This window comes from Bubalus kerabau, chromosome 10 (assembly GCF_029407905.1).
Source record: "Bubalus kerabau isolate K-KA32 ecotype Philippines breed swamp buffalo chromosome 10, PCC_UOA_SB_1v2, whole genome shotgun sequence".
In the NCBI taxonomy this organism is placed as follows: Eukaryota; Metazoa; Chordata; class Mammalia; order Artiodactyla; family Bovidae; genus Bubalus; species Bubalus kerabau.
The window spans coordinates 51,714,612-51,742,254 of record NC_073633.1 but is presented as its reverse complement, the minus strand read 5'-3'; the positions used below and the strand labels follow the sequence as shown (position 1 = coordinate 51,742,254).

At 39.8% G+C, this 27,643-nt stretch overlaps 1 protein-coding gene across 2 annotated transcripts in view; it reads left to right on the top strand.

Annotated features, from left to right (window-relative positions):
• Window positions 1-26,373, top strand: part of RAB8B (RAB8B, member RAS oncogene family) — a 70,159-nt gene extending 43,786 nt beyond the window's left edge. The window contains exons 3-9 of one of the 2 annotated variants that reach the window (XM_055537721.1): window positions 1,992-2,052; window positions 5,563-5,623; window positions 15,528-15,605; window positions 16,598-16,687; window positions 17,952-18,017; window positions 20,730-20,780; window positions 22,101-26,373. In XM_055537721.1, the coding sequence (XP_055393696.1) occupies window positions 1,992-2,052; window positions 5,563-5,623; window positions 15,528-15,605; window positions 16,598-16,687; window positions 17,952-18,017; window positions 20,730-20,780; window positions 22,101-22,193 (500 nt within the window). In that variant the 3' untranslated portion in view covers window positions 22,194-26,373. The remainder of the gene's footprint in view (window positions 1-1,991; window positions 2,053-5,562; window positions 5,624-15,527; window positions 15,606-16,597; window positions 16,688-17,951; window positions 18,018-20,729; window positions 20,781-22,100) is intronic. The other variant, XM_055537722.1, reaches the window with a different exon arrangement.
• The last annotated feature ends 1,270 nt before the right edge of the window (window positions 26,374-27,643 follow it).

Here is a 27,643-nt window from a genome sequence, read left to right as displayed (position 1 = left end):
GTTCTATAGAGAATGTAAGGGCTTCCCTGGTAGCTCACCTGGGAAAGAATCTGCCTGTAATGCAGGAGACCTTGGTTCGATTCCTGGGTTGGAAAGATCCCCTGGAGAAGGGATAGGCTACCCACTCCAGTACTCATGGGCTTCCCTGGTGGCTCAGTCGGTAAAGAAACCTCCTGCAATGTGGGAGACCTGGGTTCGATCCCTGGGTTGGGAAGATCCCCTGGAGGAAGACATGGCAACCCACTCCAATATTCTTGCCTGGAGAATACCCATGGACCAAGGAGCCTGGCGGGCTGCAGTCCATGGGGTTGCAGGGTCAGAGGGGACTGAGCAACTAAGCACAGCACAGCATAGAGAATGTGAAGGAGTAGAAACGTCTGAAACAAAAGCTGAATGGCCAGATGATGAGGATTTAGTAAATTGCAACTGAGCTGTGTTCACTCATTGGTCCCTTCAGAAAGAGCAGCAGCCTGTTCTCGATAAATCATAGAGGGTGCTGATATTTGTCAGGGACTTTGTGGCTCTTTGTATTTGAAATTCCTGAGTAGATTTTGAGCTACTGTAGTGAGGGGATAGGGATTCCCTGGTAGTTCGTTTGGTAAAGAATCTGCCTGCAATGCAGGAAACCCTGGTTCAATCCCTGGGTCAGGAAAATCTGCTGGAGAAGGAAGGGATAGGCTACCCACTCCAGTATTCTTGGGCTTCCCTTGTGACTCAGCTGGTAAAGAATCCACCTGCAATGTGGGAGACCTGGGTTTGATCACTGGGTTGGGAAGATGCCCTGGAGAAGGGAAAAGCTACCCACTCTGGTATTCTGGCCTGGGGAATTCCATGGACTGTATAGTCCATGGGGTCACAAAGAGTCGGACACAACTGAGCAACTTTCACTTTCAGTGGGGGGATAAATAGGTGAGGAAGGAGTTAAGTGTTTGAATGTTGGAATGGCAAATGACTGTCACAATGCTACCTGTCAGGCCTGTTGATACCTTATTAACCTTGGCTTCCAGGTTAGAATCACCTGGGGAACATTTAAAATTACCAGTGTGGGGACCTCCCTAGTGGTCCAGTGGATAAGACTGCTCTCCCAATGCAGGGGGTCCAGGTTCGATTCCTGGTCAGGGAACTAGATCCCATGTTGCATATCACAACTAAGATCCAGCACAGCCAAAATAAATAAATATTAAAATAAAAGTAAACATGGGTGTACCTGTGGCTGATTCTTGTTGATGTGTGACAGAAAACCACAAAATTCTGTAAAGCAATTGTCCTTCAGTTAAAAAATTAAAAATAAAATAAAAAACAAAATTACTAGTGTGCAGATCCCACCCTTGAACAGTTAAGTCAGAATCTCAAAATTTGGGGAAAAGAGCAGGTCTAACCATTGTTTTTATTAAGTTCTTCAGGTAATTCTAAAGTGCAGCCAGGTCTAAAAGCCCCTTTCGCTATTTACATTTATTAACATGTACGTAAAATACTTGCTAACTGTGTAAAATAAATCTACAGACTTTCCTATTTCTGCCTTCAGATAGATGGTTTTTGTTTTGTTCATTCTTCTTTAGCCAGTTGCAGATTCTAAAGAAATAAATGGAAGGAGGTGGAAGAAAACAGAAAGAGGTCTCATGGCCTTCTTTGAGAAGGGGCATGAGGGGTGGGTAGGAAGCTTTGTTTATTGCATTTCAGGAAGTAGAAAATATGGCATGGTCTCAATCTATCTTAAATTATGTAACTTTGAGGGATGTGATCCATTTGTGTCAAAATAAAGAGGCATATAATACTTTGCATTTAACATGTGTGGGAATTCTTTGCAGAGTAATTAGCATTCCTTTCTTTAGCCTGTATTCAGGGGACACATACCGTTCACACCCTCTCTGTGTTCACATTTTCCAGTGCGTTGGAGAGCTTTTTTTCAATAGAAATCTTTGTCCTTTTCCCAATAAGACTTGAATTATATTTGAAGACATTGAGCATGTCTTTCTTTCTTTTTCTGGCAGGCATTGATTTTAAAATCAGAACGATAGAACTAGATGGAAAGAAAATTAAGCTTCAGATATGGTAAGTAAAAAAATATATATATATATATGTATAGCATTTCTACTTTAGTCAGGTACTGAAGCAGGAATGAGAAGGTGAATTGTGGTAAATTAGAGATATCCTTGGGTAGCTAAAACATCTTTTCTTTATCAGAACCAAGGGGGAATGGGTAAGTATTCGAAGATGTCTCCACCAAGAGTGGGATAGTGAGGATGGTATCACTAACGCTCACTGCCAGGAGAGATCTGAGAACTCATTCTTCCAAAATGCTAATTTCAGAGGGGAGGAAACTAAATTCTAAAGTATGTCAGTTACTTTTTCCCTGCGGTTGTTGTAGCTGTGAAATTAGATGGGGCAAAGGAGTCAAGTGGTAAGAACCCCAAACAAAGTGCCAATCTGGAGTCAGCCTATATACTAAGAACTTGGAGCTTTTTGCTTCTCTTCTCAGGGCCTTCTTGTCCTCATTTGTAAATTGGTTTGTCAGACTGATGACATCTGAGTTCCCTTCCAGCTCTGATATTTCCTCATTTATTTGCCTATTTCTTCTCCTTTAGTTTAAAATGGGGAACCCTGCACTGAAGAATAAGGGAGGAAAAAGGCAGGCCTCTGATCTCTCATGTAATATGCGAGGCAAAGGTCTCCTTATGATCAGTCAACTCCAACTGGTTTAATTCCTGAAGAATCTGTCAAACTACAGTGAATAAATATGGTTCCTCCAGATTGCCTGGTTGAATATTTCTGGGTTGAACTCACACTCTTAGATTTTTTTTTTGAACCTCCTATAAGCTGATCTAAGTTCTTTCAGTGTGAGGCCTTCCATGGAGCCACATAGGTTTGCAGCCTTAAGGAAGGGTTTTGATGATGTTTACTGACCTGATGTGTGACGACGACAGCAGGAAACCAAGCTTAGACGCTGAGAACATCCTAGACTCAGAAGGAAGCAGGCCAAAATAGTCAAGTAATATGTATACGCCAGCTTTTTCCTTGGGCTATTTTTCTTCTTTGAATTTCAGAACCAGGATAGAACTAGAACATTATATTGAAATCCACCACTTTTCTTTTACAGGAAACTGGGACGTAGAGTGGTTAAGTCCATCTGAGGGTGTGTGTCTGGGTTAGTGATAGAACTGGGACAACTACCCGAGTACCCCAGAACCTTGCGTAAGCTTCACATATTAACCCCATATAGAGGTTCCCAGTATATTTCATTGCAAGACATTTTGAAGGTTACCACATGCTGCTCTTTTCGTCTGTTGCTATTTAATAAGAAGTCAAATATTTTAAAGGTTAAAAAAATTATTTTAAGGGAAAAGCAAAGAGAATGTCTGACTCTGTGCAGTACAGCAGGGTTCCCCACCCCCCAGGCCAGGGACCACTACCATGCCTAGTTAGGAACCAGGCCACACAGCAGGTGGCGAGGGTCGGGCAAGAGAGTGAAGCTTCATCTGTATTCACAGCCACTCCCCATCGCTCACGTTACTGCCTGAGCTCTGCCTTCTGTCAGATCAGTGGCAGCATTAGATTCTCATAGGAATGCAAACTGATGTGAGGTGCAAACCTTGTGAACTGTACATGCAAGGATCTAGGTTGTGGCACTCCTAATGAGAATCTAATGCCTGATGGTCTGATTCAACATTATGGCGAGTCGTCTAATTATTTTGTTATGTATCACAATGCAATAAGAATAGAAATAAAGTGCACAAGAAATGCAGTGTGCTCGAGTCATCCTGAAACTATTCTCCCTGAACCAGTCTGTGGAAAAACTGTCTTCCATGAAACTGGCTCCTGGTGCCAAAAAGGCTGGGAACCACTGCTGTATAGTCTTGATCAGAACAATAAGGAACATTTCTAGGAGCCTGTGGGTGATCAGCTAATTAGAGCTTCATGGCACTATTTATCAGCACTCTTGGCAGCAAAATAGTCTACATTCAGTCTTCATGACCTGCATTCAGGATGGTAGGGTTTCTTCTCCATCCTCACTGCAAAGCTGGTTCTAAATCAAGTAGCATATTAGAATCAAAATATACTTAGTCTGCTCAAAGGTGCTTTGCTTCTGTTTTCTCCATTTGTTTGCTGGGTACCAAATAAGTGCCTGGGTTACCTAATCCTGATCAACGAGAAGATAGCAGGATAAGATAATGGTGGTGTGAGACCCAGCCCTGCACTAAATAGCCAAGGCCTTGGATATTTGATTCTCACTCAAGTGTATGAGCTGTTTGGGCTTCCCAGGTGGTGCTAGTGGTAAAGAACCCACCTGCCAGTGCAGGAGACCTAAGAGACACAGGTTTGATCCCTTAGTTGGGAAGATCCCCTGGAGGAGGGCATGGCAATCCACTCCACTATTCTTGCCTAGAGAATCCCATGGACAGAGGAGCCTGGCGGACTATAGTCCATGGGGTCTCAAAGTGTTGGACATGACTGAATCGACTCAGCACTCAGATGAGCTGTTTAGTGGCAGAGCTGGGTCCACAGCCCACCTGAGCCTGTCTCCTCTTCTGGAGAACATGGATGATGGCAAAACTACTGCATTGGGCTGTGGTGGGCATCATTTGCACACCATCTGAAAGTATTTTGTAAGGTATACATAAATGGTAAGGTATTTATTAACATTTTAAATTACCATATTTTCCTTGGGCCTTCATCTCACTTAAATTTGGTATGCACATATTAGTGTTTTAGTGTATTTCCACAAATGCATCCTTTTTAGAAGCAATCAAATTAAACAATTTAGCTTTGTCTTAGTAACACAGGGAGTGAAATTAGTTCTGGCAGGAAGTGGAAAATTTAGGAATATTGATTTTTCCCAGATACCAAGGAAATTTGACTTCCTTTATAAGAATTGCTTTGGTAAATGTAATTTGAAATGTCAACATTTTTCAGAATGTATTTTAATGGTATGTCATTAGCCAAAAAAGTAAGAATAAATGCAAGTTTATATAACTTGGAGGTGTTGTTCATATTTTGAATTCTTGGTCAACAATTGCATGTTGAACTCCAGGGTCTCATTTAATCACGGGCTCTAGAGCTGAAAAAGTTCTTGAGGAGATCCATTTTAGCATGCTCTACTGAGCAGAATTTGCACAGTAGTAAGTCCAGCCTGACTGCTTGCTTTGTATAGAAATCAGACTTCCCATCAAAAGAGCAAAATGCCCTAATGATTAGGCATTTATAGAAAGGAATTGAACTGCCTCTAGGAGTCCAAGAATTTACAACTATTCTCTATTCTCTTTCTCTTCTGGTTGATGAACACAGTGTGCCTGTTCGGGCTGTGCGTTTTCTTGTCGCTGCTTTTGTTATCCGAGTCCAAGTTTTTCACCCAAGTCATTGTGAGCTCCTGACAGGCGCCTGTGGCCACGGCCACCTCCAGTTCACAGACGCACAACAGGCTCTCTTTGTGTCTTGCCCCCTTTTCCCTGAAACCACTGCACTTGTGAGCAGACCGAAATTACATCTTCCTGCAGCTCAGAGTCTCTCGTCAGCGATGTTGTTGATGATTTTTCTAACTACTCTTTCCTTTGTTTCAAATCTTAGGGACACAGCGGGTCAGGAAAGATTTCGAACCATCACGACAGCCTACTATAGAGGAGCCATGGTGAGTGTGTTTTAGGGTTTTGTGGAAGTAAAACATGCATATTCATTCATCAGGTTTGTAGGATTCAAGCTGGAGTCTAGTACATTGAAGAAAATAGATTTTCTGATGTGAAAACAAGGCATTTAAAGGGTGTTTTTATACTGCGTTTAGTAGCTGTGTCCTCAACCATTGGTCTTCATAATATTACTCATGTATTTGGAGATGGGTTAGAACTCCACACATTCTGAGTGATCATATATTTTTGTGCTTTGTCCTTTTATTAATGCCTTTGCCAAATCTTAACAAACCACAAGCTCTGTGACCAAGTATTCATTTCTTGCACCTTCTCCCCCATTCAGCCCTGCCACCACCATGCTTTGTCTCTCACCAGATCTACAACATCCACTCCTATTGGCTCATCTTTCTGGAGTCTCCTCCACCAGTCTTCTGCCAGCTGGCCAGGAAGTAGCCAAAAGATCTGTGACTATCTGAGGCTTAGCATCTGGTGAATCTTTGACTACCAAGTCCTTCCTTGCTACATACTTGCCTTATCCTTGTTATCATAACTTCGTCACTTGGCTATTTTCCATCCTAAGATGCTTCATCTACACAACCCATTCTATTGTTGGCTCATGGTGGATTCTTTGTGGTGCTGCGAGTACAATGGTGAATAAGGCAGTGTAGAAACTGAGCTCTACTGAACCAAACCTAGAACGCCAGACCCAGAGCAGGGCTTTATCTCTGGCTTTTAGGCCTAAGTCACGTATAACTTTGGAGAAGGAAATGGCAACCCACTCCAGTGTTCTTGCCTGGAGAATCCCAGGGATGGGGGAGCCTGGTGGGCTGCCGTCTATGGGGTTGCACAGAGTCGGACACGACTGAAGCGACTCAGCAGCAGCAGCACGTATAACTTAGAGCTTTAAATTATGATGAAATCCCGTATGCTCAGAGAGAAGACTGCACAGTCGAGATCAGGTAGACCAACCTGGTAGACTCTGGGGTGCCAGCTGCCGTCATACCTAGCTTGTTGTGTGAAAGACTTGGTGCTGCGAGTGTCTGGAGGTGCTGGCGCTGTAGGGCTGACGGCTGTCCCTTTGCTGCAGGCTGTCCCTTTGCTGCAGGCAGTTGTGATCTGAACCCACAGGTCCCTCTGTTGTCATGCGCTCCTCCCGCCTCCTTCACTGCCACTTACCCTCCATTATTTGAGTGCTGGTAATACCCCCCACAGAGGTTGGGAATTCCTTTTGGGAATTCCTTTTTAAAGCTCTCCTACCTGGGAACTATATACAACTAAGCATTACATATATATATGTTCTCCACCCTATAATACTTTAAGGTTTTAAAAGTCATTATTTTAAGAAGGGCGATTGTCACCTACTCTCTATTTTGCTTAGATTAGAATCCAAGGGAAGGGACTTACCTTGTGTGAAGAAGTTTGTTTGTTGTTTATTTTCCCCCAGAAAGGATTTTTAAGGGTAAATAAGAACATTTTAACAGGGATGATTTAGAATAGTTCATAGGTAGTTTTGATTAGAGGCATCTTTTAAACACAGTTTTTTATTTTGGGGGAGTAATGTATTGATACCACTTACAAGCTTGTTTTCACTAGACAGTGGGCAAGAATACTTAGAGTGTGAAGCAAATGTTTGCCTTGGATGTGTAGCTCTAGCTTATGGTACAAAGCAAGAGGTCATTGAAATATGTTCTTTGAGATTTGAAGATGGTCTGTCTTTTTCATTTATCTACTGCCTAGCCATTTTCACATTATTCCAAGTAATTAGATATCATTGCTGTTCTAAAATATATCATCCTTTCCATTTTGATGGTAGGGATTTTTTGTCTCTCTTGCTTTGCTATGATGCCAGGGCCTTATACATAGTAGATGTTCAATAAATACTTGCCGAAGGAGTGAATCAGTGAAAACTTTCAGACCCAGAAACAATCTTAGACACATCCTCAGGAAACCCTGCTCCACTTGAGTCTTGGATCCTGCATGTCATCCATTTCAGTGGGATGTGGGGTCATCATGTTCTCATTTCCACAGTTGGTGGTTCTGGCAGGTTTAGTTGGGTTGACTCGGGTGCACAGCATAGTGGCAAGCACGCTACTGATTCTGCCACCATGACGGAGTCCTTTGACCTGTTTCATACTATTCAGCAACATGTGTAGGCATAGCAGTAACCCTGATGGACAGTCAGGCTCTGAGGAGAAGAGGGACCGTATTCAACATTTCTCAGTACTGTCTGGCTGTTATTGTTAAAGGTCTGTATACTAAATATATAAAATTTTTAACTGGTGTACCTGAATTTGTATTTCCAACTGATTCATAGTATCAATTAGCCTAAAAACATAGGAAGTAGTCAAAGGGTTTTTGCTACTAAAACCAGATATAAATTAGTAATAGCTGCCAATCATTGAGTCCAAGCTGTGTCCTAGGTTCTAGGTAAGTTAGTTCAGTTCAGTTGAGTCGCTCAGTCGTGTCTGACTATTTGTGACCCCATGGACTGCAGCACACCAGACTTCCCTGTCCATCACCAGCTCCTGGAGCTTACTCAAACTGATGTCCATTGAGTCAGTGATGCCATCCAACTGTCTCATCCTCTGTCATCCCCTTCTCCTCCCACCTTCAACCTTTCCCAGATCAGGGTCTTCTCCAATGAGTCGGTTCTTTGCATCAGGTGGCCAAAGTATTTGAGTTTCAGCTTTAGCATTGGTCCTTTCAGTGAATATTCAATACTGATTTTCTTTAGGATGGACTGCTTGGATCTCCTTGCAGTCCAAGGGACTCTCAGGAGTCTTCTCCAACACCACAGTTCAGAAGCATCAGTTCTTTGGGGCTCAGCTTTCTTTATAGTCCAACTTTCACATCCATACACAACTACTGAAAAAACCATAGCTTTGACTAGACGGACCTTTGTTGACAAAATAATGTCTCTGCTTCTTAATATGCTGTCTAGCTTGATCATAGCTTTTCTTACAAGGAGCAAGCGTCTTTTAATTTCATAGCTGCAGTCACCATCTGTAGTGATTTTGGAGGCCCCCAAAATAAAGTCTGTCACTGTTTCCACTGTTTACCCATCTGTTTGCCATGATGAGGCCAGATGCCATGATCTTAGTGTTCTGAACATTAAGCTTTAAGCCAACTTGTCTGTTATTCCATGTCCAGTTCTAACTGTTGCTTCTTGACCTGCATACAGATTTCTCAGGAGGCAGGTCAGGTGGTCTGTTATTCCCATCTCTTTAAGAATTGTCCACAGTTTGTTGTGATCCACACAGTTAGAGGCTTTGGTGTAGTCAATAGAGTAGAAGTAGATGTTTTTCTGGGACTCCCATGCTTTTTCTATGATGCAACGGATGTTGGCAATTTGATCTCTGGTTCCTCTGCCTTTTCTAAATCCAGCTCGAACATCTGGAAGTTCATGGATATTCAAACTCCTTAGGATTATACGGTGGAAGTGACAAGTAGATTCAAGAGATTAGATCTGATAGAGTGCCTGAAGAACTATGGACAGAGGTTCTTGACATTGTAAAGAAGGCAGTGATCAAGACCATCTCCGAGGAAAAGAAATGCAAAAAGGCAAAATGGTTGTCTAAGGAGGCCTTACAAATAGCTTAGAGAAGAAGAGAAGCTAAAAGCAAAGGAAAAAAGGAAAGATATATCCATTTGAATGCAGAGTTCCAAAGAATAGCAAGGAGAGATAAGAAAGCCTTCTTCAGCTATCAGTGCAAAGAAATAGAGGAGAACAATAGAATGGGAAAGACCAGAGATCTCTTCAAGAAAATTAGAAATACCAAGGGAACATTTCATGCAAAGATGGGCTCAATAAGGGATAGAAATGGAACGGACCTAACAGAAGCAGAAGATATTAAAAAGAGGTGGCAAGAATACTCAGAAGAACTAAACAAAAAAGATCTTCATGACCCAGATAACCACAATGGTGTGGTCACTCACCTAGAGCCAGACATCCTGGAATGTGAAGTCAAGTCAAGAATAGGAAGCATCACTACGAGCAAAGCTAGTGGAAGTGATGGAATTCCAGTTGAGCTATTTCAAATCCTAAAAGATGATGCTGTGAAAGTGCTGCACTCAATATGCCAGCAAATTTGAAAAACTCATCAGTGGCCACAGGACTGGAAAAGGTCAGTTTTCATTCCAATCCCAAAAAAAGGCAATGCCAAAGAATGTTCAAACTACCGCACAATTATACTCATCTCACATGCTAGCAAAGCAGTGCTCAAAATTCTCCAAGCCAGGCTTCAACAGTACGTGAACCATGAGCTTCCAGGTTCTAAGTAAAGTACTTTACAAATAATATGTCAGTTGATCCTCAAAAATCCAATCTGGGGGACTTCCTGGTGGTCCAGTGGTTAAGAATCTGCCTTACAATGCAAGGAACATGGGTTCAATCCCTGGTTGGGGAACTAAGCTCTCACATACCACAGAGCAACTGAACCTACGTGCGGTAACTATTGTGTCTGTGCGTATGGCCCAGAGCCCAGATGCCACAACTGGAGAAGTGTGCATGTCACGACGAAAGGTCCTGCGTGCCATAATTAAGACCTGATGCAGCCAAATAAATAAAAATAAATAACACATATCTTTAAAGTAAATAAATAAATACTGTTTGTTTGTTTTTTTTAAAAGGGCAGTGTGGAAAATATTCTGTCCTCACTTCCCAAATGAGTAAATGCAGACTGAGAGGGACAAAGTAATCTCTGCAGCATCTCCCAGGTAGCATGTGGTGAAGCCCAGCCTGAGCATCTCTGACTCCAGAATCTGTGCCCTTAACCACTACACTGTGTTTACTTCTGTGCTAACTACTCCAGGTACTACTTGACAGACAGAAAGCAGTGAAGATCCAGGTTGTCTATATAGCCCAAGAGGTAGTAGAACTCTGCAAGTATTTTGATTAATTTTAATTGTAGGCAGCCAAGCTGTTTGAATCAGGAATTATTCAGGTTGCATTTTTTTGAGGCTTTTAAAAATTGTTGTAAAATATATGTAATATAAAATTTAGCATTTAAGTGTATGAAATGAAGTGAAGTCTCTCAGTCGTGTCTGACTCTTTGCAACCCCACGGACTGTAGCCTACCAAGCTCCTCTGTCCACGGGATTTTCCAGGCAATATTACTGGAGTAGATTGCCATTTCGTTCTCCAGGGGATCTTCCCGACCCAGGGATCGAACCTGGGTCTCCCACATTGTAGACAGATGCTTTACCATCTGAACCAAAGTGTATAGTTCTCCACTTTGATTTTTTTTAATTAAATTTGCTTATTGTAAAATCATCTTTACAGTGTAGTCAAAGTTAAACATTTCCCTTTTGAGGCTAGGAGGAAGGAGGGTAAAGAAAAATGTTGTTTGCCATTTAAATTTAAAGAATATTTATTTTTCTGCTTGTGAAAAGCTTACATGTAATGTTGTTGTTGTTCATTTGCTAAGTCGTGTCCCACTCTGCATGGACTCCAGCACGCCAAGTTTCTCTGTCTTTCAGAATCTCCTGGAAAGTGAAAGTGAAGTCGTGTCCGACTCTTTGCTACCCCATGGACTGTAGCCCACCAGGCTCCTCCATCCATGGAATTTTCTAGGCAAGAATACTGGAGTGGGTTGCCATTTCCTTCTCCAGGGGATCTTCCCAGCCCAGGGATCGAACCCAGGTCTCCCACATTGCAGGCAGACGCTTTACCATCTGAGCCACCAGAGAATCCCTAGTATCTCCTGGAGTTTGCTCAAATCCGTGTCAATTGAGTTGGTGATGCTATCTAACCATCTCGTCCTCTGCCTCTGTCTTCTCTGTTTGCCTTCAGTCTTTCCCAGCATCAGGGAGTTTTCCACTGAGTCGTCTCTTAGCATCAGGTGGCCAACTTATTGGAGTTTCAGCTTCAGCATCAGTCCTTCCAATGTATACTCAGGGTTGATTTCCTTTAGGATTGACTAATTTGGTCTCCTTGCAGTCCAAGGGACTCTGAAGAGTCTTCTCCAACACCACAGTTTGAAAGCATCAATTCTTCGGTTCTCGGCTTTCTTTATGGTCCATGTCTCACATCCGTACATGACTACTAGAAAAACCATAGCTTTGACTATACAGACGTTTGTTGGCAAAGTGATGTTTCTACTTTTTAATACGCTGTCTAGGTTTGTCATAGCCTTCCTTCCAAGGAGCAAGAGTGCTTTAATTTCATGGCTGCAGTCACTGTCCACAGTGATTTTGGAGCCCAAGAAAATAACATCTGTCACTGCTTCCACTTTTTCCCCTTCTATTTGCCATGAATTGATGGGACCAGATGCCATGATCTTAGTTTTTTGAATGTTGAGTTTTAAGCCAGCTCTTTTACTTTCCTGTTTCATCCTCATCAAGAAGCTCTTTAGTTCCTCTTCACTTTCTGCCACTAGAGTGGTATCATCTGTGTATTTGAAGTTGTTGATCCTTTTCTTGATTCCGTCTTGTGATTCATCCAGCCGGGCATTTCGCATAATGTATTCTGTATATAAGTTAAGTAAACAGGGTGACAATATACAGCCTTGTTTTAGTGCTTTCCGATTTTGAACCAGTATGTTGTTCCATGTAAGCTTCTAACTGTTGCTTCTTGACCCACTTACAGATTTCTCAGGAGACAGGTAAGGTGATCTCCCATCTCATTAAGAATTTTTTATGGTTCATTGTGATCCACACAGTCAAAGGCTTTAACATAGTCAGTGAAGCAGAAGTAGATGTTTTTCTGGAACTCCCTTGGTTTCTCTATGATCCAACGAATGCTGGCAATTTGATCTCTGGTTCCTCTGCCTTTTCTAAACCCAGCTTGTGCATCTGAAAGTTCTTGGCTCATGTACTTCTGAAGCCTAGCTTGAAAAATTTTGAGCATAATCTTACTAGTGTGTGAAATTAGCGCAATTGTGCGGTCGTTTGAACATTCTTTGGCACTGCCCTTCTTTGGGATTGGAATGAAAACTGATATTTTCCAGTCTTGTGGCCACTTCTGAATTCGAAAGCTTTAAAAATCCCAAGAAACCATCTTAAAACTCCACATGAGACATAGCTTCTGTTAACATTTTGCTATGTTTCCTGAATTCTTTCATCTACGTGTACATGTGTGTTGTATATGATTTATGTTTATTTATATTTATATTTTATTTTTATTTATAAAGTTGGAAACCAGACCCTGAAAGATTTTGCCTACTATTTAAGGAATTTTAATATAATTAAGAGTACAATGGAGAGATGCTAAAGGATTTTAAGCAATGAGGTGATAACCCTGGTGAAAGCAGGGAGACCTAAATCACCCAGGTAAAGGCTAATTGATGAAAATGTGAATAAGGCCATGCATGTGGGGTATCAGATTGTGGAAATATTGAGAGTGTTGAGTCCATAGGACTTAGTGACTGACTGGTGGTAGAGGAAATTACTCCCAGGGGTCTGCTTGTGCAGGCTGGCAGGGTTGAGTGAGTGAGTAAAAGTCGCTCAGTCATGTCTGACTCTTTGCGACCCCGTGGACTTTACAGTTGGAGAAGGCAATGGCACCCCACTCCAGTACTCTTGCCTGGAAAATCCCATGGATGGAGGAGCCTGGTAGGCTGCAGTCCATGGGGTCGCTAAGAGTTGGACACGACTGAGTGACTTCACTTTCACTTTTCACTTTCATGCATTAGAGAGGGAAATGGCAACCCACTCCAGTGTTCTTGCCTGGAGAATCCCAGGGACGGGGGAGCCTGGTGGGCTGCCGTCTGTGGGGTCTCACAGAGTCGGACACGACTGAAGCGACTTAGCAGCAGCAGCAGGACTATACAGTCCATGGAGTTCTCCAGACCAGAATACTGGAGTGGGTAGCCTTTCCCTTCTCCAGGGGATATCTCAATCCAGGGATTGAATCCAGATCTCCCGCATTGCAGACAGATTCTTCACCAGCTGAGCCACAAGGGGAGCCCTACAGGGTTGTACTGCACTTCTTCAAAATGAGAGCAGAGGGAGAAAGAGAAGATTTGGAGGGGACAAAGACAACTTTCTGTTTCGCTTAGCTGAGTTTTCGGTGACCAAATGGGCCATCTGGGAGCTGATGTCCAATCAGTGTTCTCCAGGGCACCCTGACCCCTGTCTTTGTCTTCAGCTTTATCTTGTGCCCTTCTCCCATTGGATCCAGGCACTCTTTTTTTGTTTTGTTTTATAATGTTTATTCATTTATTTGAGTGTGCTGGGTCTTAGTTGCAGCACACGGGATCTTCAGTCTTCCTGGCAGCCTCTAGGATCTTTAGTTGGTACATGTGGGATCTAGTTCCCTGGCCAGGATCGAACCCCAGCCTCTTGCATTGGGAGCTCATCGTCTTAGCCATTGGACCACCAGTAAAGTCCCTCAAACCAGGGCATTCTTGCCACGCTGACCGTCTTTACTCAATCTAATAGGTTCTGGGCCTTTCTGGAGAGCAAGATAATTTATCCCATTTCTGTGATATTCCAGACACTGAGGGTTTCCCCTCTTCACCCCAGCCTCTATCCCTGTGCCCAGTTCAAATCTTCTCAGTCCTCAGGCCTTGGCTTTAATGTCATTTTCTCTGGGAAACCCTCTGTGAACCACCCTAGCCCCTCAACCAGATTAGATTAGCATTTTCACTCAGAACTCCTCAGCCTTCTTTATAGCAATTGTCTAAATTATAATTAATTATATAACTAGTGGTTTGTTGTTTTCTTTGCCAACCGTCCATAAGAAGAAGGGACCTTGTCTGTCTTATTTACTACTGGTAGCATTTGTTACACTATCAGGCACATAGTAGGTAGGTTGAAATGGATAGATAGAGGTGGATCTAGCACTTAATATGCAAGTGCAGTCTTGTGATGTAGATTTTGAAATGGGTAGCATACAAGTGTCAGCTGAAACATTTAGAAGATTAACTGTTTAAAATACCAGACATGGGGTCTTCCAAAATATGATGATCGTGCCTTTGTTAAACTGTGTAACAAATGCTTTATATTTTGAGTGTCCGTGATTTACTTTTTTTAGATTAGTAACATTTGATCAGTTCATATAAAAAGAAATAACTAAAGTTGTGTGGTTATAATCTTAGTAAGTGTAAGAAGCAAAAGGACTTCCCTGGTGGTCTAGTGATTAAGACTCCATGCTTCCAATGCAGGGGACTCAGGTTTGATCCCTGTTTGAGGAATTAAGATCCCACATACCGTGTGATGTGGCCAAAAAAATTAAAAAAAATTTTTTTAAGAGTAAGAAGCAAGATAATTTCTGCTTAGAATAAATAAGTGCACAGCAGAAGTGATCCCCTCTTACCTTCAGTGTTATCTCTGCTGCTGCTGCTGCTGCTGCTGTTGCTAAGTTGGTTCAGTCGTGTCCGACTCTGTGTGACCCCATAGACAGCAGCCCACCAGGCTCCCCCCTCCCTGGGATTCTCCAGGCAAGAACACTGGAGTGGGTTGTCATTTCCTTCTCCAATGCATGAAAGTGAAAAGTGAAAGTAAAGTTGCTCAGTCGTGTCTGACTCTTTAGTGACCCCATGGACTGCAGCCTACCAGGCTCTTCCGTCCATGGGATTTTCCAGGCAAGAGTACTGGAGTGGGGTGCCATTGCCTTCTCCGAGTGTTATCTCTATTTTAACGTAAATATCCTGCTAGCTTTAATTGGTACCAGTTCTCATCCTATGAGGTCAGGTAGAAAGGGTGTATCACCTTTACCATAATCACTAATTCATTAAAGGTTAACAGTGAAAAAAATGTTAACAGTATTTATTTACATGGTGAGACAATGGAAGATTTTATTTATTTATTTTGTTTCTCTGTATTTTAAACTTTTATTATAAATTCCTTTTATAAAGACAGAAAAAGGACGAACACAGAGTTCCTGGAAGAGAAGATACATTGATGTGATATTCTTTGCTTTAAAATGTATAAAGCACTAAATAAAGATCTTTTTTTTTCCTCTTATAGGGAATTATGCTTGTCTATGACATCACAAATGAGAAGTCCTTTGACAATATTAAAAATTGGATAAGAAACATTGAAGAGGTAGGTATGGGAAAGACAGTGGATACTGGAGCAGAATCCTGCTGGGTGCTTATAGAGGGCTCGCTCTTTCTGTCTCCCTGTCACGTAGCTGAGCTGCTGGAAGCAGGGTGCAGGCAGGTTAGACCCTTCGCTCTGAGGAGTACCAGGGACGGTAACATCTCTGGTACTGCCAGTCTGACTGCTCCGTTGGCCTAGGGAGTGCAGACAGAGGGACAGTTTCACAGAATTTTAAACTTGTTCCCAATCTTGAAAATAATTTAATCTAAAAAACCCCTGTTTTATACATGAGAAGACTCAGGTCAGAAAGAGGTAACTTGCATGTGCTCTTAGAGCCTTTACAAAGGAGTTGTTGTCATTCAGTCTCTGTGTCATATCTGACTCTTTGCGACCCCATGGATTGTCTGGTTCTCGGGTTCTGTCTGTTCCCTCATACTGTTTGACTGGCAGAAATATGTCCTTATTCTGGTAACTCATTTTGCCCTTCTAACATTTTGTTCATCTTAGATATTTAAAATTTGATTTAATTCCACTTTGATTGGTATTGAGACCTTTTTTTAATGTCTCTGACATTTCAGACTCTGAAATAATTTCATACACATTTATATTAAACCATGTGAATTTATTGTTTAAGTAGTTCAAAATCCAGAACACCTTCTGCATTGGCTCTCTTGGTACTGAGATTCTCTCCTTTCTTTGACCCAGACTAACATTTGGGAGTTTTATTGTTGGATAACTATAGGTTTTATTTTTGTTTGTTCATGTACCAAAGAAGACCTAAGAATGACTACAAGGCCTTTGGGGGAAAAGTTATGCTATAACTTTCCCCTCCTCTCATTTAAAAATTTTTCCTCTGAATCAGGTTTTGTGTTGAGTAAGAGACTATTTGTTTTGCAATTAAATTTATGGATCTGCTTCTGACAGATTAAGATTTGCCTACTGGACAGCTGTGTTTTTCTCATGTTGTCTCCTAATATACTGCTTTATCCCTGCAGCATGCCTCTTCAGATGTTGAAAGAATGATCCTGGGTAACAAATGTGATATGAATGACAAAAGACAAGTATCAAAAGAAAGAGGAGAGAAGGTAAATGTGAACTGAATAAATGAAGATTGGAGTCTGTTCATGTTAAGCATTCATTTTCATACTATTATTTATTGATTTAAGTTTTTGAAATATCTATATTTTAATCCATTAAAAAGCCAGCAGACAGTTGTAATCCATACTTGAATGGTATGAATTAGTATTCAAGCTCCAACTCCATACACTGTGTAGTCATGACTCATTCTTCAAGAATTTGCTCTTTTCTGGGAGATACAATTTGGTCCTTTTTCAGATTCGTGCAGCTGAGAGTTCAGGCTGTTTTTTCCATATCTGTGTGCACATGCCCAGTTCTGAAGTTAAACCAATTCCTTCTCTTAGATAAAAAGTCAGAGGATAGGTAGTTTCAACAGTAATCATTTTTCAATTCATTATTTTTTTTTCCAAGAATATTTTACTACACATTAGATTTAGGTCATTATGAGTAAACCTCTTTGTAAACTCATTGAGCTATAGATATTTATATTTATAACCTTTTCTCTCTTTTGTGTCCTGCAAAACAAGTCTATTATACATATATATTCATTTCTATGACATTTTCCATAAAGGCTTCAATTTTTTAAGTCTTGGAATTTTGCTTTAGCTTTTTTTTCTTTTTTCTTTTTTAGGGGTACAGGCAAAATGCATTTTGTTTTTTAATCTGACTATACACTTTTCTCGCCTGAAAACACTTAGTCTTGTTGCAAATGAACTGGGAATTCTTTGGAAATAGATGGGAATGTAGAAGAATTCACAATTTGCCACAATAATAGAAACCCAAGCAATGAGATTTTAAGTTTTAGTATTTTAAGCTTTAGTTCTTTTGTGCAGTTTAATAAAATTTATTTATTTTATTTATTAAAATAATATGTATTATCTTAAATATCCAATTTATTAAGAAAATAATGAAAACTTACAATAGTAATTGCTGGAGATTTGTAATTTGAAGTCAAATATATCCCAAATTTATGGTAGAGGTGAGTGTCTAATATGTTGTCTAGTGATTAGAGAACTAAAGATATAATAGAAAAAAAGAGAAGTACTCAAGTTATGTTTTGAGAGGAAGCGGTGCCATTTTAGTTACTTATGATGATGGAATTGGATCTCTAAATTTCAAACACAATAGAAGAAAGCAAAGAAATTTGAGGACCACAGGAGTTCTGAACTAAGTACTCTCCCTTTGGGACTTTGGAAAACCTAAAAAAATATAAATGCTCTATATGTTCAAGAAGCTTGCCCTGAATTTCAGTGTTCCTCTTTTGTCTTTCAGTTAGCAATTGACTATGGGATTAAATTCTTGGAGACGAGTGCAAAATCCAGTATGAATGTAGAAGAGGTAAGAAGGAAATGTTTGATGACTCGTTATGTAGTCGCGTTCGTGTCTTGGTGCCTGCTTTCAACTCTCCGAGCCTTGATATTTCCTGACTTAGTGAATGCCTCCACTTCCATTTCATAAACTTTTGTGCTTCTGTTATGAGGACCTTGGTTGCTAGATTTCTAGCGCCTGTCTTTCACATGGCATATATTAGATCGCTTCATTAAGAGTCACTGGACAGAAGATGGCAGTTCAGGTTAAGTTCAGTTTTGCCCTTTGTTTGGGAAGCTGGAAATCCTGCTGCTGTGGTCTCTGCTTGTTCATCATTGTTCGTGTCATCCTACACTGACTTGTAGCACAGAGTCTTAATTCCTTTCATGTCTGCACTCTCAAGAGACAATTCAACTGTTAGCTTACTGAACAGATTCCCCTAGAATACATGCTTGAAGTCAATTAAGCATGATCCCTTTTAATACAATGGCATTAAGTAGATATAAGAAACTGTGTTTATCAGAGAGTAGTTTTAATAAGTTTTCAGTGAGTTAACTGTTAAAACCAAATTATCTAAAGTCTTCTAAGAAATAGATTTTCTTTAGAAGGGCAGAATTTTGATAATATTTTCTTTTTTAAAAACATTTTTTAAATTGATCATAAAAATAATACATATATTATATGTTAATACATGTCATTTACTTAACAGTAATACTGAGGGTTTCGTAAACATTTACTTTCTCAAGCTAAGTCACTGTTCACTGTGGCATCATGACTGCAAATTGAGACTTTAATGACTTGACTCATGGTCACTGATCAGAACTTTTTCTTTCTTTTAAATAACTAATGGTCATTTTTTCAGGTTGGCTAGGGGGTGTTAGGAAACAGGAAACCTCTTCTGATTTATTTATTGGAGAATAGAAAAGTAGAAAAATGCTTCCTTTTGCTTGCAACAAAAGGATTTCCTTTCATGCAAAAGAGAGGAGCCTCTTCAGTCAGCTTTAATGGTGGAGACAGGAGAGAAACTTGCTCTGAGATGTGGTAGGACTGTGCCACAGAACATTTTCTGTACCCTGACTACAGTCTCCACTAGTCCTGTGCCCTGATCTCACCTGTGACTTAAAGAGAATATTGAATTGTGAATTCCCTGGCAGTCCAATTGTTAGGACTTTGCACTTTTACTGCCGAGGGCCCAAGTTCAATCCCTGGTCAGGGAACTAAGATATTCCACAAGGCACATGTCATGGCCAAAGAAAAAGGAGAAAGAGAGCACACTGAGCTCTCTCTATGGAAATATTGACCTGGAGGTTGCTCAGGCTGCTTATTCTAGTCAGGTTTTCTGCAGAGATTAGCAGTTTTCCCAGAGCTTTAACTTAACCTCAAAAACTGGGATAGGATTACTTAGAAACTTTGACTCACAGGTGACCAGTGTGACAGTGAGACACTGACAAAGTGATAATAGTAGTTACGTATTGCTTCTTTTTGACTGGTTTGGGAATAACAACCCTGCTGGACATGTTTGGGGACATGAGGAATTGTTGGGAACAGACTGACATAGCAGTGGGTTTAGCGTGGAGACAACTGAAGAAGCCTTAAGAATCCTGGCTCTGTAGAAACAAAGTCAGGATGATAAGTTTTAAAAACATTTGGCTTAGAGTTGGGTCAAGACACACTAGGCATAAAATGCCACTGAGATTTTGTCCTGCCACCATTGGAACTTATTACCATAGTGGGGAATTTAGTTGAGCATAGAAACTCTTGAGATTTGGGGGGGTTGAGACATGAGAGGTTCTATGTTTTCAGGGATAAGAGTGAAAGTCATTTGAAAGAGAGGAAGTTGGGAATAAAGGGTAGAAATTTTTATGAAAATAGATTTCAGAGCTGTGAAAGTGAAATGAAAGTGTTAGTCACTCAGTTCTGACTCTGTGACTCCATACACTGTAGCCGGTCCATGGAATTCACCAGGCAAGAATACTTGAGTGGGTTGCCATTTCCTTCTCCAGGGGATTTTTCTGACTCAGGGATCAAACCTGGGTCTCCTGCATTGCAGGCAGATTCTTTACTGTCTGAGCCACCAGGGAGAATTATTGCTTCAGTTATTAACTAGATATTCATCATCTCCTATACCAGAAACTATGCCCCGACTTTGGGGACACACAAGTGCTGTAGAGCCTCTGCCTCGCAACTCAACAGGTGTCATATTAGGAACTTGTGCCGATGTCTGTGGGTTGTTTTTTTTTTTTAATATTTTACTTATTTGGCGGCGTTGAGTCTAAGCTGCATCATGTGGGATCTTCATTGCATCATGCAGGTCTTTTGTTGCAGTGCGCAGACTCTCTCTAGTTGTGGCACATGGGCTCTAAAGCATGCAGGCTTCAGCAGTTGCAGCACTCAGGCTTAGTTGCTCCGTGGCATGTGGGATCTTAGTTCCCCATCCAGGGAGCGAACCTGTGTCCCCTGCATTGCAGGCTGGATCTTAACCACTGGACCACCACGGAAGTCCCAGTGCCAGATGTTATGTGCAGAAAATATTTGATGAATGACAGTTTGATTATATTGGAAAACCTTTATGATAAAATTGAAAAATAAGTTACAATAGTCATGTGTCTACTGATTGCAATTATGTTTTTTCTCAATTAAAAACATTAAAGTAATATATTTTTATTTTATAATGAAATAAATCTACATTTCTAATTTAAAAGATAAACATATAATAATGAAATTTTTTGGTTTACCTTTTAGGCATTTTTTACACTTGCACGAGATATAATGACAAAACTCAACAGAAAAATGGTTTGTATAATATATAATTTTATTTTCCTTATGCTGTGTTTAAATTTGTTTTCTTATTTATGTTATTTATTTAATTAAAGAAAAGGCATATATTCACATTAAGTTATTTTTTCCCTGTCTTACCTTTTCTCCCAGTTAAATTTTGATTCTTATTTCTGTTTCCTCAGATTTTTTTTTTTTTATTTCTGAACTGCAACTCTTTCAGTTCTTTCCTCTGGCTCCATAAGTGGTCTTTGATTGAATTTTGTTCAGAATAATTAAAGTAATAATGGCACAAATTAAATATTTTAATCTCTCTCTGTGTCTGTATATAACTATGATTTTGAAGTTGCTCAAGTCTGCTTCAATTTGAAACAATCTCAGTGATGACTCATTAGGACAACCTGAAAAGTTTGGTTTACCCTGAATCTTGCATGTAATTGTATACCTTATGTTACCAGCTCTTCTTGCCTCTAACAGGATTGCCTGTTCAGTTCAGTTCAGTCCCTCAGTCGTGTCCGACTCTTTGCGACCCCATGAATCGCAGCACACCAGGCCTCCCTGTCCATCACCAACTCCTGGAGTTCACTCAGACTCATGTCCATCGAGTCAGTGATGCCATCCAGCCATCTCATCCTCTATCGTCCCCTTCTCCTCCTGCCCTCAATCCCTCCCAGTATCAGTGTCTTTTCCAATGAGTCAACTCTTCGCATGAGGTGGCCAAAGTACCAGAGTTTCAGCTTTAGCATCAGTCCTTCCAAAGAAATCCCAGGGCTGATCTCCTTTAGAATGGACTGGTTGAATCTCCTTGTAGTCCAAGGGACTCTCAAGAGTCTTCTCCAACACCACAGTTCAAAAGCATCAATTCTTTGGCGCTCAGCCTTCTTCGCAGTCCAACTCTCACATCCATACATGACCACAGGAAAAACCATAGCCTTGACTAGACGGACCTTTGTCAGCAAAGTAATGTCTCTGCTTTTGAATATGCTATCTAGGCTGGTCATAACTTTCCTCCAAGGAGTAAGCGTAGTATCTTAACATCATTTCCATCATTACCCTTGATACTTTACACTCTTGTGGTTATAATTTCTTTGGACTGGAAATAGGAACTTCCTAACCAAAATGTTGTTAATATATTAGGTGCTCACCTTAAAATATTTTTCCCATTTTAACCCACCATTTCCAAAGAAATAAAAAACATAAGAGCTTAGCTAGTTCCCTTCCTAATTACACTACTGAGTACAAATTTATGAGCATAGTTAGATATTTTTATTTTTTAGATAATTGGGCTCAAACCATGAAACTTTTATCCCCTTGGTAACTTCATTGTCTGTTTTTCAGAACGACAGCAATTCATCAGGGTCAGGTGGACCAGTGAAAATAACAGAAAACCGATCGAAGAAGACCAGTTTCTTCCGTTGTTTGCTACTTTGATGAACTCTTTCTGAGAGACTGCAGCACACCTTGAGGACCCTCTCCTGCTTCTCTGAAAGCACAGGTCACCCAGCCTCAGAACCATCCTGCCTGGCTGCTACTGAGAGCACCGCTGAACCTATACCTAGATTCTGCACACTGAGTGTGCAGTGGATTCCAGCCTTCTGGCCCATCAGGATAACAGGCTTCTCTCTTCAAACGTGGAAGCTATGAAGTGGAGACACGTGCCGGACTTAACTTGTTTTTCCTCTGTTTTATTGCGTGTTGCAGAAGCTGCTATCTTTTTCTTTTTCACTTTGCACATCAGTGTTAGCCTTTCATTGTTACAGCACAATCTGAGATTCATATCTGCACACTTCTGACATGAAGTTCTAGACAAATTTGCTTTGGGGAATGTTTTTTAAAAAAGAGTAGAACATTTAAAGCAGAAGTTAATATACTAAAATTTTAAGACATTTGGTCTGGTTCATATGGCCAAATGTTATTGCATTGATAGCATTTGTTTAAGGGCTCTGGTTTTCTTAAATAAGAGTCAATAAATTTTGATAAAAGTTTATCTTAGAAATTCCTAAAAATGCCCACCAAAGGCCACAGTTTTTTTCTTTAGATTATTCAGAGTTTTTCTTCATTCCTGACCTTTTTGCCGGAGAGTCTGAGTAGCTGAATAAATCATTTTTTTCAATTGATTACTTCTGCCTAATCTATTGAAGCTGCATTTGGAAACCATCTTAATGTCACTTTTCTTGAGATTTGTATTCCCTCCTCTTTCCTACATTTGACCTATTATAATCATTCACCTAAGTCATATTTGAACACTGCTGTCTGTTTCTACATGTAAACTTCTTGAGCTGGAATTTTACATAGGCAGAGAGTTAGTTTAGGGTTTTATTTCAGCATCTAATTGATGTTTTGTCACATCAGCATATGTCATATAGCTTTTCCTAGATTCGCTCTTAGCTTGCTGGTTTAGTAGTAATGTACAGTTCTTACCACAATCCCTGTCTGAAGAGTTAGATTCAGACTCAGTTCACAGAAAGCTTACCTATAGGGAGAGAGGTTAACTTGTGGATGTAATTTTATAGAAATAGTTGTTGGTAATGGTAGAAATGATTTTTTTTAATTGGACTTGTATTATTATTAAGAGTAATTAGTTCTAGTGCATCCTCTAGGAAAAGTCTCACCTTTTCATTAGAGAAAATAAGAGCATGGTTTCAGTTTTACAACAGCTGTTATTGAATGTGTAAAACCCAGATCCATCTGTTCAGGTTCACTGTTATAGAACTTGGTCCAGCCATTTGGGCCAAAGCCAACCAAAAGCTTAGCTGCCTTTCTCATCATAACACTGGTACTGGTAATGCCTTTTGTAGATGAATCTGTCACATAAGGAAAAAAGAAAGTATTTAGTATTAACTTACATGCCAAATTCATTCTATTATTCCAACCTTCAGTGTCATAAGACAGAGGGAGTAATAACGAGGTGATTAGGCACTAATAATTATAGTTCCTGTTAAGCCAGTTTTGTTTCACAAAGGTTGCCATCATGCTTGATGGTTAAGGTTGGAAGATGAAAGTGGAAATGGATTGCTTGTTACTGCAGAGAATTCTGCTTCAAATTAAGATGTATCACTGGAATACTTGGACCAGTCAGTCTTTACTACTTGTTTGAAAACTTAGGCACAATTTAGTGGCAGGAAATATATACCAGAGCTAGTTTTGATGGGTTCTCTAAACTTAATATTCACAAATTTCGGTCCCCTTGACTTTTTTTTTTGGTACTTATAGGCTTAAAAGCACCTATTGGTGTACCAGTAAAATCAGTAGTTCCTTGATCACAAGTGGACTGTAAGTCTACCATCTTAAAATTAGATATTGATATATTTCTGAAATGAAGAAAATAATTTCTTAGAAACATCTTGTATTCACTAATTTTCAGAAAACGATCCCAGCAGTTAAGCTTTCTGGATGGTAACAAGGTAATTTCTAAAAGGCAAGTGCTATGACACCACATATGAATGTAACCCTCTTAGTAATTTACCTCGGACTCTTTGGTGTCTTAACACTTTGGTTTATATCTCAGGGGTTGTCTGCACACCAAAACTGACATATTCTGTGGTTAGCCTTTTTTCATTTTTAACAGAATGCTTTGCTTTTGTTTGTTTTGTTTTTTCCTTTTCTCTTCTGTTGTTGCTTATGGGTTAATAACTAGTCTCCATGAACTTCCCTTTGAAAGAGCCTATAAAAGTTAGATGAGTCTCAAAGTGTTCTTTGAAGTAGCAGCAGACTGGGGGTATATACTCTGTTCTATAGAAATAAATTGTCCTTGCTATTTTCTTACATTTAGCTTTGCTAAATTGTATATAATATGAGCTAAGACCATAGGAAATTCACTTTCTGCATGGTAACACTGCCCCAATAAATATTCCACTTTGCTTAATGTACGTATAGTGCATTATTTTTTCTATTTGTAGATGAATTTAGTGACAGATAATTGTCTTTTCCCTGCTGAAACTGAAGAAATCTAGTTTTGTGTGAACATTTTTGTGGTTTTATGGGTCAGGATACATGAAGGTTTTTTGCAGCGGTGTTAGTGGTTCAGTGGCTGCATTTTATTATCAGTGTGCTGATTTTTGACAATGATTGGGCTCGACCTTTTCAAATAAGAGTCTGAGGGTTATCAGACAATGCAAATGTGCTGTAACTAAGTAGCATGTAGATCAGTTAATTGTAAAATGTTTCCCTGGGAACTTACTTTAGCTACATTTTTCTTCAGACAGATGATGGGAAAATAATCCACCTGTGCATCAGTTAGGCGGTGCTGCAACGTTTCTTTCTCTTCACATGAACATTTTGTGCAGTCTTTGTTACAAATTTTCAGAAGACTATACTCTTTACTTTGAAGGACTATTTTTTAATTATACCTCATTTAGCTAACTAGTATTCTAATACCTAGTAGAAAAACAGTGAGCCAGTCTTTAAGTATCCAGCACAATTTAGACTCTATGTTTTGTTTTGAACTAAAGCATCATTGGAAAAGGTAGGAGGTAGTTTAGGATAGATCATACATGTCTTATCCAATAGCGCAGAAAAAAAAGTATTATCTTCCTGTCTCCATTAATAAATTTAGCTGTGCAATATAGATACATGTTTGCAGAAATTTCTAAATAAGAGATTATAACTCCATTTTACAGGTTCTGAATGCTGAGAATCTGTATTAAGGCTTACTGAGTTTTTCTTGTGAGCAGTAAGTGATACACGTAAGCAGACTTTTTTTCCTTGTTCATAACTTTGGTTTCTTTATAAATTTAGTTCTTAATCTTGAAAGATGAGTTTCTAAGCTTAACATTTTAGAACAGTATTTTGTTATGTTGGTTTACTTATCTCAGATTTTAAGCACTAGTTTCTCATATCAGATTTTTTAGATTTTTTCTTTTAACAGAAAGGACATTGCTTTTGCCTTCTTGTTACATCCAAAAGGGGGCGGGGGAATGTCTAAAAAATGCCTTGTCCGGTAGAGATGTAGATGGACAGGATATGCTAATAAAATTTCAAGTACTAGCACAATTTTACAGTAGAAATGGTCTTTTTTCAGACTAATAAAATTAATGTCATGATCACGATGAAAAAAATGTAAGTGAAATTTGCAGAAATGGAAATTAGCAAGCAATTGTTTTAGGTATATTTTCAAATTTTACTTCATTTTTTAAAATGCTTGTGCCATACACAATTGCATTTCTTATTGCAAAGAACTAATAGAACTTCTTGTTTCATTTCTTACCTTTTTTTAAAATGTGAATTTAATTATAATTCATTCCTATGGCCTTACAGATGGGTCTTATTTTGTTTATTTGCAGCTGACACTGTTCCTTTAAAGCAAAGTACCTTAAAGTTTTTGACTAAAATCATGTCCCAAGTGGGAAATACCTGTTTTTTCCATAGAGCTGTCCTCCTGTCTATGTTTCAGCATACTTTACCTTTGCTCCAACGGCTTAATGTGAAAAACCTGCAGATAAAGTGGATCTGTCATGTTGTTAATCTTGTTTAAGCCAACTCATTAACTGTGTACTGATAATGATGCTATGTTTTGGGTTTTTTCTTTTTTTAAGAAAAAAAAATGGATTTTATTCCAGATGAACTTTTTTTTACAATGTTCGTCTAAAATAAAAACTACATAATGAAAATACTCATGTCTCTCTGAAATGCACATTTAAAAAATGTTTCTTCTAATTTGCTAGGTATGTGTCACAAACCATGGTAGACCTGAGATATTTTAGCAAACTTTACATCTGACTTAGAGTTCCTTTTTGTTGTTTTTTGGGAGAGGGAAATTTTATTTATATTTTGCAGCAGTTTTGATGATTTATAGTTGATTTACAATGTCATGTTAGTTTCTCTTTGTTCAGGCCTCCTTATCTTTTGCCTAGATTTCTGTAATCTCTCCTAACCAGTCTTCTAGTCTCTAATTTTATTTTCCTCCTCTCCAATTTTCACTGTGCTGAATGGTTTTTAAATCTGTCACTGCCACCTTTAAACCCTTTAGCCTGGCAAAGTCCTTTGCTATCTCCACCTCTTTCTCTCCAGCCTTTGATTTTGTCACACTTGAACTCACACATATCTCTTGAGCCTCATCAGTACTTGCATCTCCAAACATAACATGCTTTGTCATTCCTTTCCTTAGGCTGCTCCTTCTGCTGACTCCCCACCCTGTGCCTGACTGACTTCTCCTTATCTTTCAATATTCAGTAAGGGTTTGGTGGGAAGACTTCAGCAACAACCCCATCCATGGTTAGGAACCCTCTCCTATGTCTGCCTAAAGTGTCACTCACGGCCCTGGATTGGAATCATCTGTTTACTTTCCTTCCCCACTAGACTCAGCTCTTGTAGGCTGGGGACTGAGTGTTTGGTTTTTGTATTCACAGTATCAGACAAAGGACCTGGCATATAGTAGGTGTTTAAGAAATGTTGGGGAAAAAAATGAGTGAATTTCAGCAGTCATCAAAATCAACTGTCACTAAAGAAAGTTACGTATAAATTAGGAGTTGTTTGGTTCTCCATTTACTTTTTAATTTGAAGAAAGATTAAAAGTAAAGGGGGACTTCCCTGGTGGTCCAGTGGTTAAGAATCTTACTTCCAATGCAGGGGACTCGGGTTCGATGCCTGGTCAGGAAACTAAGATCCCACATGCTCCCACAAGGGCCTCAAGCACTGAGCCCGCACATGCCCCATGGGTGGCCCACATGCTCTGGAGCCCGGGTGCTACAACAGAAACCAAATATAAATAATAAAATTTTTTTTTAAGTTGGAAGTATTACAATATGTAGATGGCCTACTAATCTGCTACAACATGCAATTCAGGTTCTAAACTTCTTGGCAGAAAAGGGATATAAAGTCTCCCATGCTAAGGCACAGATGGTCGAGACAAAGGTCACTTACCTGGGAGTTCAGATTACACA